Source organism: Protomyctophum bolini (genome assembly GCF_963924005.1).
Source record: "Protomyctophum bolini genome assembly, chromosome: 19".
In the NCBI taxonomy this organism is placed as follows: domain Eukaryota; kingdom Metazoa; phylum Chordata; class Actinopteri; order Myctophiformes; family Myctophidae; genus Protomyctophum; species Protomyctophum bolini.
In genome coordinates this window covers 35,533,635-35,547,880 of record NC_137880.1, presented here as the reverse complement: position 1 = coordinate 35,547,880, position 14,246 = coordinate 35,533,635, and the positions used below count along the sequence as shown (strand labels likewise).

The 14,246-nt window shown below is 43.0% G+C and overlaps 2 protein-coding genes across 2 annotated transcripts in view; both read left to right on the top strand.

Moving 5' to 3' along the window:
* Nucleotides 1-14,246, top strand: part of LOC308334301 (estrogen receptor beta-like) — a 272,603-nt gene that overhangs the window by 109,103 nt on the left and 149,254 nt on the right. The gene's annotated exons all lie outside the window — the stretch shown is intronic.
* Nucleotides 1-14,246, top strand: part of nudt14 (nudix (nucleoside diphosphate linked moiety X)-type motif 14) — a gene marked incomplete at its 3' end in the record, with an annotated part of 34,761 nt that overhangs the window by 12,102 nt on the left and 8,413 nt on the right. The window contains exon 2 of the mRNA XM_080791307.1: nt 3,840-3,883. Within this exon, the coding sequence (XP_080647433.1) occupies nt 3,840-3,883 (44 nt within the window). The remainder of the gene's footprint in view (nt 1-3,839; nt 3,884-14,246) is intronic.

The following is a 14,246-nucleotide window of genomic DNA, read 5'->3' as shown; positions in this document are numbered from 1 at the left end:
TCCTGTAAATGCGTGAAACGCTGGCAAAGCTTTTGCTCGATCTACACCAATTCCATATTGCATTCCATATTGGCTTCACTTCCAAAATCCCAGATGCCATGGAAACATATGTATTTTTCAGCAGGATTTCGTAATTTGCAACAACCAACACAAGTACATCTGTGTCCGGAGAGAAGAACATGAGCTGTGCACTGGAGGGGTTGCGACGTGAAGCCAGAACTGCATGGTGGATTAACAAGGTGTCTGCTTATTCGTGGTTGTTGTCTTCAATGTACAATCCACTGTTGCTCTCAGTGTGACCTGCAGCAGAAGCGATGACAAGCTTGGGGGATTCGTGGCTGTATTCAATGGTCTTTGATGCCAGATACTCTGTCAGATCCGCTTTTGTTTCGTCATGTGAAAGTAAGCGGCTCATTGGAACGTTCTTGATGCTTGTGTCGTCCCTGATTTGATATTGAATTGGATCCTTTCCTTTTCTTCTTTTCTCTCTTGTGATGTGCTTCAAAGAATCAGCCTTGTAGGTGTCAAAAACCAGAATCACCTCATCGTAGTTTCTGGTTAGGGACATCAGTCTACCGTAGAACCATACACTTAAATATTTTACTGTGACTACTGTTGGTGGCTTCTTTGTCAGCTTTTGGACAACCACCTTTCCTTCTTGACTGGTGCCCAGAGGCTGATGTCTCCATTGATTCGCTCTGACACATAGTCTTGGTACAGTTTCTGCCCAGTGTCATTGATGTTTAAGATCTGTGGGACATACTCCTGTGGGACATAAGCATGTATGATGAAGTTGTACAACTTGTCACCTTCAGCAGTAACCGGGTTGCCATGACTCAGAATTGCAGCCTTGATTTTGTCAACTGCCTCAAGATCTCTTCTGATGTTACTTAACCCTAGTCCAGGATGTTCTGTGTTTTTGCCAGCCGTTGGCGTTGTTTGAGATACCAATCAGTCCAGAATGGACCTTCATCTGCTTGTTGAGATGCATGCGTGGTCTGCACCTATGGACACAAACGGAATGTCACTTCTGGTGACTGACAGATTACCTGCTTCAAGTTTCTTCCAGGTCTCAGGATGATTCATTTTGAGATCATACATATCAGCGATGTATCTGGGCCAGAGTCGCTTGTATTTGATCCTGTCAAAAGCAAAGAACAGCTGGCCCAGTCCTTCTGCTGCTTGCAGATGGAGTGTCAGATCAGCATTGCGAGATGCAGCTATGAAGAACAGGACTGTCTCCACTCGGTGCAGGTAGTTCATGATTGATTTGAACATGGCATTTGAGGCTCGCTGTGTTTCCCACTCGTTGAATGCTTTCACCACCTCAGCAGTAGTCAAGACATCGTGGAGGGTAGCATTAGCTTGCTTGGCAGATTCAGCTTTTGTGGATTTGTTCTCCTCAGAACAGGCTGATTCCACTTGCTCCGTTGCCTGACAGAAGTCTTCTTTCATCTGTGGGTTCTCTCTGAAGAATTCCTCCAGTACCAGTTCATACAGAGCTACGTATGAATAGATATGGGCTTGGAGAGAACGCTTGTAGTGTGAGCAGTTCAGAATCTTGTTGTTGCTGAACCATAGACGTCAGCTTCTATCCATGCATCATCTATGCCTGAATTATCTATGGATGTTCCAAGAGCTCTCAGAGCAGCCATGACAGCATGGAGTTCACCAAGTCTGGGGACAACTGTGGGCTTCAACTCAGGCCTGGCATCCAACAACTGCACAACCTTCTCATAGAGTGCCATGTCAAATGAGATGACCGTAGGATGTTCTTCACCAACTGCCAGGCGCCTCAGCTCACCTGCCTGCAAGATCACAGTGAGAAGGGTTGACCATTCATGAGCCACCTCTGGAAGCAGTGGTAGAGATCCAATCTGAGTGACGGGCAGACTTGAGGACAGTAGTGAGTTGTACCCTGCCCAACATGGAATCATGCTGGGATTCTCTCCAGTCTTCTGCCTGGATAATGCATAAGCTACTATCCATCCTAGGTGTGTCAGCTGATAGTTTGCAGCGATGCCGTCTTTGTTGACTGCAAACTGGTTTGTCCTTTTGTATGGCTGTGGTTTGGGTTTGTCACAATGCATCATCTGTACATGCTATGGCGTGACCGACAGTTTTCGATGGTCAGAGGGGGGGCAATAGGTTCTCCAGGAGCGTTAGCTTTCTGGTATACTGCCACGATTGTTCCGTGAGTGGTGCCTTTGCCATCAGCAGTATCTTCAGAAAAATCTGTGTTGTCTGCAGCAAAGAAGACAAACGTTCCCTTCTTCAGAAAGGGGGGTACATAGAGGCCTTGGAAGTGTTTGGTGTTTTCAACCACAGCATTGAGCTATGACTAAAACCAGCATTCAATGAGGATATTTTAGGGACCTTTTCATTACCTTTGGAGGGACCATCTACAAAAAGCCAGAGAAAGCCCTGAATGTCCCAATAAAAACAGCTAGTGTATTTTGACCAAGAATAATGCTATTTAATCTTGTAAAAGAATGCAAGATATGAATAAAATGCAAAATACCAATCCATACATGTCTCATTTATATTGTAGTCAGCTCCATTGGATTCCTTGCTCCTTAACCACTGCAATCTTGATTTTAGGTCATTTAGTAGGCGAGATATTGAGAAATTCGTTTTTGAAAGTAGCCATTTTTAAAGCTCCAAGATGGCTGCTTTACCGACCTCGAAAAAAATGGCAACAAACATTTTCTGATTCGTTAGGCCCTAAGGTTTCCAAAAATATATAGTTTTACAAATCTTCGTCTTAAGCCTACGAACTCATATATCTGAACGTAAGGAACCTGACTAGTATGTATCTCTCCTTTCACTTCCAGGGCATGTCTGATGGTGGTTTGTAGCAGATTTTCAGATGGGGGTCGGTGGCCAAATACATATATTTTTGGGGTGTCCTTGACATGATAAAGGTTTGAGAACGACTGACATAGAAACAGAGAGTATTTCTGAAAACCTGTCATGATTTTGGAAGACAATTTGGAGAATCGTCCCTCAGGACTCTGGATTGTGTTTACCGTTTACTCAACCCATTTTGACCCACTATACTTTAACTTGTCCCACGCCAAACCCTGGCTTCATGCTCTTGTTTTACACTCTTTATGTGGTTAATGATACACAAAGTGTTCACTTCCCATTAACTCATTGATCATTATTGCTTATGGCCAACTTAAGACCTGCTATAGGTCGTGCCAAAACGGTTTGACCATTACTGGAATTCCCGAGAAGATTAATAGTCGTGCTCTCTCTCTGTGAGTGGTTCCATGGCTGCGGCTTGGTGCCCATCTTTGTTGATCCCACCAGGGTCGTTGAGTAGCCATAGCAGCAGTGTTGTTGTTTTCCTCGACTAATACTACGACGAAAGATCTTTCGTCGACTACCTTTTTTCACTGACGAAAACTAAATAGAAACTAAGCTATGATGACTAAGACTAAATATACTGACAATTTCGTCAACTGGACTAAAATGTGGACAATTTTACACTTGGTTGCATGCTGAAAATAGCTGATCTACAAGCTCACACCACGCATGGCTTGTCCTTTAGCCAATTATTAGTGGAGTGTATAAGGAGCACAAGTTTGTGGTAGTCTACAACCTGGGGTTCGCCAAATTATTTTGGGGGTCCCCAGATTATTAAAAAAGGTTCTGGCGAGCCGCCTCGTGTCTGAAAAGGTCGAGAAATGACAGAGTGTGGGGGTCCCCGGGGGGGGGGTCCCTGTACTGTACTGTACTGTACTGTACTGTAATAACTTTGATGTGATTGTGCTGCTCCTTACTTGACAAATAATTATAGCTCTTCATTTGTTCATTTTTTTGTGTATTCGCAGAATGGGACGAAGAAATCCTGGGACTTCATGCGAACCCATGACAGGTAATTAAAAAGTGTGCGTGTGAGTGTGAGATTTGCATAAAGGGCGGGAAGCGAGGAACGCACACACGTTGCCTGCATCAACGAGAGGTCTGCTACAGGTCTTCTCAAGAGGGACGCGTTAAAAAAAAACACACCTGTGTGAACCAAGTGGTGCAACTCCCCTCTCTAAAAGCTGAATAACTGCTAACCTACGGAGCTGCATGGTTTGGTCCATTAGCGCGATTTTCGGAGGTTTTTGCTGATAATCCGGTGGTCTAGATGGAAACATTGGTGCTTTCTAGAGCAAGGATGGCTATATTCTAGCTCGCTAGCATTGACGCTATGTATGTAGCAACAACATCCACACACGGGTGTGGGTGCGTGCGCACACCAGTGGTGCACGCGCACATGCACGGCACTACACACACGGGTGTTTGCGCACACCAGTGGTGCACGCGCACGCGCACATGCACGGCACTACACACACGCGGGTGCGGGTGCGTGCACACATACTTCTGTCGTTCCAATTTCACGCATGCGCACACCACTCGTGCTCATTTGACGTACATCACAAACAAACACACGGACATTGCGAGCTGGTTGTAGAAGTGGTTGCACCACTTAAAAAAACTAAACAGAATCCAGGTCTGGTGAGGTCTGGTTTACTCACAGATGTCTCATAGATGTTGATTATAAAGCAGGCGATACAGGTTGAAGGGTACGACAGGTTGAAGGGTACGACAGGTTGAAGGGTACGACAGGTTGAAGGGTACGACAGCCGAGCACTTTCTGTTGTTCTATGCCCCCCCCTAGCCTTGTCGCTACCATGGGCTTGATATGACCTCATGTTTTCTCGCTGCATGCTTTTGACAACTGAGATGCACTTAATGACAACCTAGAAGATGTCACGGGTGTGTTTTTTTTATTTTTATACTATTTTATTTATACATTTTCCGGTTTTCAAGACAAGACATACATTACAAACATTCACATCACATACACATATACACACAAACCCTCCCCTCCCCCCCCCCACCCCCCCATTCAAAGGAAATGAACAAATGAAAAACAATAATACACAAACAAAAAACAAACGTACAAGTGTCACGGGTGTTAACACTCAAATACGAATGGTATTATACAGCGTAAAAACTCTTGATCTCTGCATTACCACAAGGTTTTGAATCGTGTGACATCAACTCCATATGCCTTTGAAATAAACCCCTTAAGGGAGAATTTATGAGTGTTTCCCGTCTGCAATTACTCAAAGATTGATGGAACCTGTCGTGGTGGGGGGAGCGTTGGGTCAAACTACCACACCTTGGAGCTAAAATAGCGACGGCAAATGAAAATGTAGCCTTTCAACTTTAATGATTTAAAGATTTACGATTTTTGCTCAATCGACTGAAGGTGATTACGCAACGTTCGACACGACACCTCGCTCGCCTAAGCTTGCTTTGCGTTGCCTCTCGAGGTTTTTTTTATATAGGGTTTCTTTCATATATATATACAGTATATTTGCATACATGTGTTTTTGAGTACCGGCTGGGTCGGTCTGTCTGTCAGAGCACGAAATAGCATTTCGTGCACACACACACACACACACACACACACGTGCACACACACACACACACACACACACACATACACACACACACACACACGTGCACACACACACACACACACACGCACACACACACACACACGCACACACACACACACACACACACACACACACACACACACACACACACACACACACACATATATATTAACTGTATATATGATGATTTGGGGTGTTACAGTACAGTCGAGTAGAGGGACCCCTCCCTGGGGACCCCCACACGGTAACTCTGTCATTTCTCGACCATTTCTGACGCGGGGCGGCTCTCCGGAACCGGGCCGGCCCCCTGTTATGTGCGTGTTCCTAGGGGTCTGGATGTTCCTGGGGACCCCCACACAGAGTTGCACCACTCACTTCACACGGGTGTGAATTTCATTCTTTTTACACTGATCTACACTCTTGAGTGAACCACATGAACCTGTGAAGCGTCCCTTTGCTGGGCATACAGAACATTTGCCAAAAATAGCCACCACTCTACAAGCTCACATGCTTGTACCTTGTACTGTAGTAGAGCTTATAGATAGGGCCACTATAACAGAAATATCACACATTTCGGTCAAATCGAGAGCTTGCTGTATTATTACCCACCTATTTAGCCAAAAGTTATCCCAATGCCCCCAGGTAGGTCACGAGCCCTTCTTTCGTCTCTCTTTTCCTTCCTCTTATAAGACCCCCAAGAGGGGGGGCATTTATTTAACTGTAACAGATCGTACCATAGAGACAAGCAGCAATAAAACCTCCTCAGTCCCATATTTCCCTGAGAAAATAGCCCAGAGGTGCAGATCTCAGATCTGCACCTTTTTAGGAGGTAATTCTACCATGACGGCTAGCCCCCTAGCCCATTCTGACCTGAGATCAGATTCATACGAGGTTTCCACTGGACAACACACTGGTCTGATTAACCCATTCTGACCTGAGATCAGATTCTAAAAAATGTCAGTCGTTCTTCGATTTAAAAAAAAATAGCAGACCTACAAGCTCGTAGCGCGCCACTCGGTGGCGCGCTACGAGCTTGTAGGTCTGCTATTTTTCAATAGCTAAAGCATAACATGATGCTAACACCAAAATGGGTGCCCGGTCAGAATGGGCTAGCCATGTCCTCGCTGCAGGGGCGGAAACCTGGTATCTCCAGACCAAAAACTGTTCGAAATGGAAAAAAGGAAGCCGTGTTCCAATGCATTCCAATGTAGTTACTGTATTATAAGCTCTTTAAAGGAGAATTCCATGCTAGAAGGCTTTCTCTTACCTTTATTTGTAGTCGTTACGTTACGTCCCCACCAAAGAGGTCCAGGTGTTATTTTGTGCAAAAGTTCATTATTGGCTATTTCTCCTAATATAAGCCCTCAATGGGGGTTGGGTTTTTGTGCTAATTCGCTTATTTCCATCGAAATAAGTAGTAAAGTGTGCCGCTTTTGAGCGATGGAAATAAGCGAATTAGCACAACGCCCCAATGCCCCATTCAGTTCAATTCATTGAGGGCTCATGGTAGGGGAAATAGCCAACAATGCGCTTTTGCACAAAATAACACCTGGACCTCTTCGGTGGGGACGTAGCAACTACAAATAAAGGTAAGAAAGCCTTCTAGCATGGAATTCTCCTTTTAATACTTTTCAATTTATAAATATATTTATAAATAAATATCATTTATAAAACCCATACATACACTGATTGATTGAAATATTTATTAACAGTTTGCAGAATTACAGTACATTTCATGCACAAACTCAATACAAAGACTGTTAACTGTGAGTGGACGACCCAATTAAGCATTACACTTGTTTACAAGAGGGTCCACCATGTTCAATTCATCAAAGCATTTAGAGACGTACAAATAGGCTATATAGTTAAAGAACAGAACAGGAATTCATCATAAGAACCATCACGTAACCACTTCCACCATTTTTCAAATCTACACATTTTATAGATGAGCTATTTTTTCCACTTTTGTGACACTGTAGTCAGAAGTACTACCGTATCTAGATAGATAAGATAGATAGATCTTTATTTGTCATTGACAATATATAGCTAAAAAAACATGAACGTTGAAATATGGATATACAAGGTTTCTGCTCGACAGCAACGATATGTTGCCGGGAACCGAATTGTTCATTAAAATTCATAACTTCAAATTGTAACACCAGAGACAATTGACACATCGAAAAATATGCTGTATATTTCCCCACAATAAATTTGTTTAATTTAAAAAAAAGTTGTTTGTTTGAACCAAAATCACTTCATAATTATCATCTGTGTGACACAATTATTATTATGAATATCTAAAAAAGAAAAAATCCCCATGTCTGTTAGTTAGTTTGACACCTACGTGTTTATGGGAGCAGTGGAATAATGGTATGTGTTTATGACCTGTTAGTGTTCTTTGTGTGTGTGTGTGTGTGGCCCGGAGCCAACTGAAAGGTAAAGTCATTTGGAAGCTGCAGGCATATGTGGATGTCTTTAGTGGAGGGACAGCAGCCATGCTGTGTTGAACCTTCACCTCCAGGGGGGGTCCGGGGTAGGCCTAGGTCACTGGATGCTAATACAGTAAACGTGTCCCCTCTGGGGATGACATTGTGACGTCTCGTATCTATCAAGGCACTTCTTTTGACTCTTTGTTTTAGACAAAGGTAGCAGAAATCATTATTCAATGATGCTCTAGTCTACACAATGTGTGCCAAACCACCCCACAGAGAAACCTTGGAATGCTACTGTTGTCGGGTAGCTATTTAACCTTCCGTGCTGCCTTTTGACTTTTAACGTAGATTGACTGAAGGTGGCTGATTTGCCGCAGTTGCAATAAAATGTTTTGTAGGTTTTAGCCCCTACTGACTTGATTCAAAAGGTTCAGCATAGGTGCATTAAGATAGTTTGACACGTGACTATTATTATTATAAGTTTGACTGTTTTGAGATGGGGATCTTGATTCTTGACTTTATATATCATTCAATTTTGTTGTCTTGTACAATGACAATAAAGATATTCTGATCCTGATTCTAATATAATTCATGGTAGATTCTTAATTCATACAGGTGTGGGCTAAAGAATAAACCTGGTTATTGGCACGGTTGCTTTGCACAAGAGAGAGAATCCTTTTTAACCCATTCTGAACGGGAACCCATTTTGGTGTTAGCATCATGTCATGCTTTAGGTATTGAAAAATAGCAGATCTACAAGCTCATAGCGCGCCACCGAGTGGCGCGCTATGAGCTTGTAGGTCTGCTATTTTAGGTCTGTCGTTTTTGAACGACTGACATTTTTAGAATCTGATCTCAGGTCAGAATGGGTTAATCAGACCAGTGTGTGTCCAGTGGAAACCTCGTATGAATCTGATCTCAGGTCAGAATGGGTTAAGGAGAGGTGAGAGGCTCAGTCCCCCCGCAGAATATATTCTGTGCATCAACAGACAACCATGTGTCCTGGGCTGGCAAAGCAGTACAGTCTATTGTGCACTGTCTATTTGTGTAACTGTACTGTACTGTATGTAATCTTTTTCCCTGTGTATGGGACCCCCTCTAAAATGAGATGCTGCATCTCAAGGGGCTTTCAATACAATTCTGACCAATACACTGAACCTGCTTTTTTTTATTTATCTCAAAATAGGTTTATCCACATGAGCAGCAAAAACATATACACATATATTTATTTACAGGGGGTGGTAATCCTCTCACCTAAGTAAGAATAATGGCATTACATTGCTCGTGTGTCGTCAAATAAATATATATGAAAAAGAAAGAAACAAATTATATAAATATTTATAGTTTTAAAGTTGATTTGGTTTCTTGTCTAGTCAACTTAAATAAAGCACATCACCAGATTGTCAACCCGCCAAAGCCAAAATGTCCCTCTTTGACAAGCGCGCTGTACTGTAGCCAAACAACACACAGTCACTGAAGCGCGGAAAGACCCTCTCCTCTGTTTTCTCTCTCGTGTGTGTGTGTGTGTGTGTGTGTGTGTGTGTGTGTGTGTGTGTGTGTGCTGCCGCGCACACTTTTCCCGCCGTCCGGCCCCGGAAGCCCCGCCGAGAGAACTCCAAGCTTAACGGCGCGTGAAATGTCCCGAGCACCCGTTCAGCCTTGCTTCTTGGTTTAAACATTAGCGCAGGTTTTTCTTTTCGGGGAGGGAAGCGGGCCGGGCCACACAGCAGTAATGGCACGGAACAAACGGTTCAAGGCTCAGACCTGCAGCCCTCGCGGGAAAACTTCCATGCCTCGGGCCTGTGTTCCCCCCCCCCCCCTGGCTCGGGTCTACTCTGTACCTCCGCTTGTACTAGAGACATGGAGAGATGTTCTGGCGCTAAGACTTCTGTACTCTACTATAAGACTTCTGTACTCCACTATAAGACTTCTGTACTCCACTAGAAGACTTCTGTACTCCACTATAAGACTTCTGTACTCCACTATAAGACTTCTGTACTCCACTATAACACTTCTGTACTCCACTAGAAGACTTCTGTACTCCACTAGAAGACTTCTGTACTCCACTATAAGACTTCTGTACTCCACTATAAGACTTCTGTACTCCTCTATAAGACTTCTGTACTCTACTATAAGACTTCTGTACTCCTCTATAAGACTTCTGTACTCTACTATAAGACTTCTGTAGTCCACTATAAGACTTCTGTAGTCCACTATAAGACTTCTGTAGTCCACTATAAGACTTCTGTACTCCACTATAAGACTTCTGTAGTCCACTATAAGACTTCTGTACTCTACTATAAGACTTTTGTAGTCCACTATAAGACTTCTGTAGTCCACTATAAGACTTCTGTAGTCCACTATAAGACTTCTGTACTCTACTATAAGACTTTTGTAGTCCACTATAAGACTTCTGTACTCCACTATAAGACTTCTGTACTCCACTATAAGACTTCTGTACTCTACTATAAGACTTCTGTACTCCTCTATAAGACTTCTGTACTCCAATATAAGACTTATGTACTCCACTATAAGACTTCTGTAGTCCACTATAAGACTTCTGTACTCCACTATAAGACTTCTGTACTCCACTATAAGACTTCTGTACTCCACTATAAGACTTCTGTAGTCCACTATAAGACTTGTCTACTCCACTATAAGACTTCTGTACTGCACTATAAGACTTCTGTAGTCCACTATAAGACTTCTGTAGTCCACTATAAGACTTGTCTACTCCACTATAAGACTTCTGTACTGCACTATAAGACTTCTGTACTCCACTATAAGACTTCTGTACTCCACTAGAAGACTTCTGTACTCCACTATAAGACTTCTGTAGTCCACTATAAGACTTCTGTACTCTACTATAAGACTTCTGTACTCCTCTATAAGACTTCTGTACTCTACTATAAGACTTCTGTAGTCCACTATAAGACTTCTGTAGTCCACTATAAGACTTCTGTAGTCCACTATAAGACTTCTGTACTCCACTATAAGACTTCTGTAGTCCACTATAAGACTTCTGTACTCTACTATAAGACTTTTGTAGTCCACTATAAGACTTCTGTAGTCCACTATAAGACTTCTGTAGTCCACTATAAGACTTCTGTACTCTACTATAAGACTTTTGTAGTCCACTATAAGACTTCTGTACTCCACTATAAGACTTCTGTACTCCACTATAAGACTTCTGTACTCTACTATAAGACTTCTGTACTCCTCTATAAGACTTCTGTACTCCAATATAAGACTTATGTACTCCACTATAAGACTTCTGTAGTCCACTATAAGACTTCTGTACTCCACTATAAGACTTCTGTACTCCACTATAAGACTTCTGTACTCCACTATAAGACTTCTGTAGTCCACTATAAGACTTGTCTACTCCACTATAAGACTTCTGTACTGCACTATAAGACTTCTGTAGTCCACTATAAGACTTCTGTAGTCCACTATAAGACTTGTCTACTCCACTATAAGACTTCTGTACTGCACTATAAGACTTCTGTAGTCCACTATAAGACTTGTCTACTCCACTATAAGACTTATGTACTCCACTATAAGACTTCTGTAGTCCACTATAAGACTTGTCTACTCCACTATAAGACTTATGTACTCCACTATAAGACTTCTGTAGTCCACTATAAGACTTGTCTACTCCACTATAAGACTTCTGTACTGCACTATAAGACTTCTGTACTCCACTATAAGACTTCTGTACTCCACTATAAGACTTCTGTACTCCACTATAAGACTTCTGTAGTCTACTATAAGACTTCTGTACTCCACTATAAGACTTCTGTACTCCACTATAAGACTTCTGTACTCCACTATAAGACTTCTGTACTCCACTATAAGACTTCTGTACTCCACTATAAGACTTCTGTACTCCACTATAAGACTTCTGTACTCCACTATAAGACTTCTGTACTCCTCTATAAGACTTCTGTACTCCACTATAAGACTTCTGTACTCCACTATAAGACTTCTGTACTCCTCTATAAGACTTCTGTACTCCTCTATAAGACTTCTGTACTCCACTAGTTCGCTGTTGTCACACAAATTAGAGAGTTTCTATTTTCATGCATGCTTGTTAACGCCTGAATAATAGTTTGCTGCTTGTCGATCTGCAACAGCAGATCGACAAGCTCAGTAGTAGCTCACAAGGTGTCGCAGATCGGTGCATGAACACACGTGCCACAAAGTGTGACTCAGACTTGCTGGGTGGCTATCAAACGTTTTTTGTCTTTTAAAATCTGAAAATGCAAAAGGCCTCTGCGGACGGTATATTGCCAGCTGACTGACACATTTTCCTTCTTTGTTTTTTTTTTACACAAACATACATGTATATTTTTGTGTAGGGGTGATCTAGCAGGGCTGTTTTTAGACACTAGGGCCTTTCCTAGGAGCGCTGCGGGATGTGAATGAAGGAGCGGGCTGTGTGAATGGCGGTGTGATGGAGAAAGGAAGAGGATGGAGAAGTGGTTTCCATAGTTGGCTGTGTTCAGATAAGAGGCCCCTGAATGGATTGTGTCCAGATAAGAGGCCCCTGAATTGACTGGGGGCTTTTTAATCAGCTGGCCTCTTCCTCTCATATACAGTATAACGCTGCTGATAACAGGGACCACACACACACACACACACACACACACACACACACACACACACACACACACACACACACACTGACTGTAGATATCTTGCACTGAGATCCTTCAGGGACTCCCAGACTGTCACTGTTTTCTTTTTTTATCATAGCTGTCTGATCAGAGTGCAGTTACTGTACACCCAAGACAGTGAACGACTTGGTATAGAGATACTACGGCCTGTAGTACCACTTGGCAAAATGGCAGATCCACAAGCTCAGTCCGTCCCCCCCGTCCCCCCGCCCAGGTTGGCAGAGGAAGTGTAGCGCCCAGGATTACATTAGATAATTGACACTGGATGAAAAAATGGGTTTAAAAAATCGTGGGATAAAAAAACGTATTAAAAAAAAAGAAGAGAATTGCAACACCGGCGTGGGGCGATATATGAAATGAATTGGGCTCTCTCTCTCTCTTTCTCTCTCTCTCTCTCTCTCTCTCTCTCTCTCTCTCTCTCTCTCTCTCTCTCTCTCTCTCACACTTTCTCGTCATGGGAAAGACTGGGCAGGGTTTCCTGCTGGCTCAGACGCTTCCGCTTTCCCAACACAGACCCCGGGCCTCAAGTCGCCACTGGCAGCAACACACACACACACACACACACACACACAAACACACCCCAGCGAAAACCACCTTAGTACACATGACTCAGTGAATGAATGATATACAATGAGTGTAATGAAATGCTGCAAACCTTTCTCATGCATGGCCAAGATGGTACCCCGACTTTCAGCAGCTGTCAAAAGTTCCCCATAGCGTGGTTGAATAGAAACAAACGTGGGATATGCTAGTAGGGAAGCACCCTATGATCCGACGGACCATTGCTCCGAGGTGCGCTGGGGGTCGGGAGAGGGTGGGTGGTTAGGTTTAGGTGTCTGCCCCGGGGGAGGTTAGGGTTAGGGTGAGGGTTTGAGGTAGGTTGTCGATCGGACCAATGGACCGTCGGCATATTGACGCGGACCCATGCTAGTAGACACATTTACACAAACACATTGGTGAAGAAACTTCTTGGTAAGAAATGTATTCCCAAGATTTGAGATTATTCTGATAATATTCCGTGACTAAAAAAGCTTTTTCTACGACCCTAGGCAGCCTATAATAGGCTGAGTTTGTTTTCCCACTTTCCAGGTGAATGAAACTACAGCACAGGGTCAAATAAAAACATGGCCGGCTGCCACATCGCTGTGTACAAATAGTACACAGTGGTCATGTAAGTGATCACAGCTGCAGCTAATCAAATTCATAATGGGTGTTGCTTGTACATCAGCATGCCCTTTGGCTCTGGACACACATAAATGTTCAGAGGGAAAGTTCTGCCTTTCTGAAGCTCGCAATGACGTTCATTTAACCCATTCTGACCGGAGATCAGATTATAAAAATGTCGTCAACATCCTGACAGTTTTCCATTCTGACCTGAGATCGGATTCTAAAAATGTCTTCTACTGTACGTCAGTCGTTCTTTGATTTTTCAAAAATAGCAAAACCTACAAGCTCGTAACCATATATAGCTACTAACCGTACATTGGTTGGCTATGAAAACATAGCAGATATACAAGCACAGTGCTCTATGTGAGCTTGTAGATATATTTTTGGTGGTCCTTGACAACATGAAAATGTTTGAGAACCACTCGTATAGCATAGCAAGCACAAGTTTTTCATAAAACATTTGTAGAATCGGCCTCGCAGGTCTTAATGGTAAAATGGTGCAT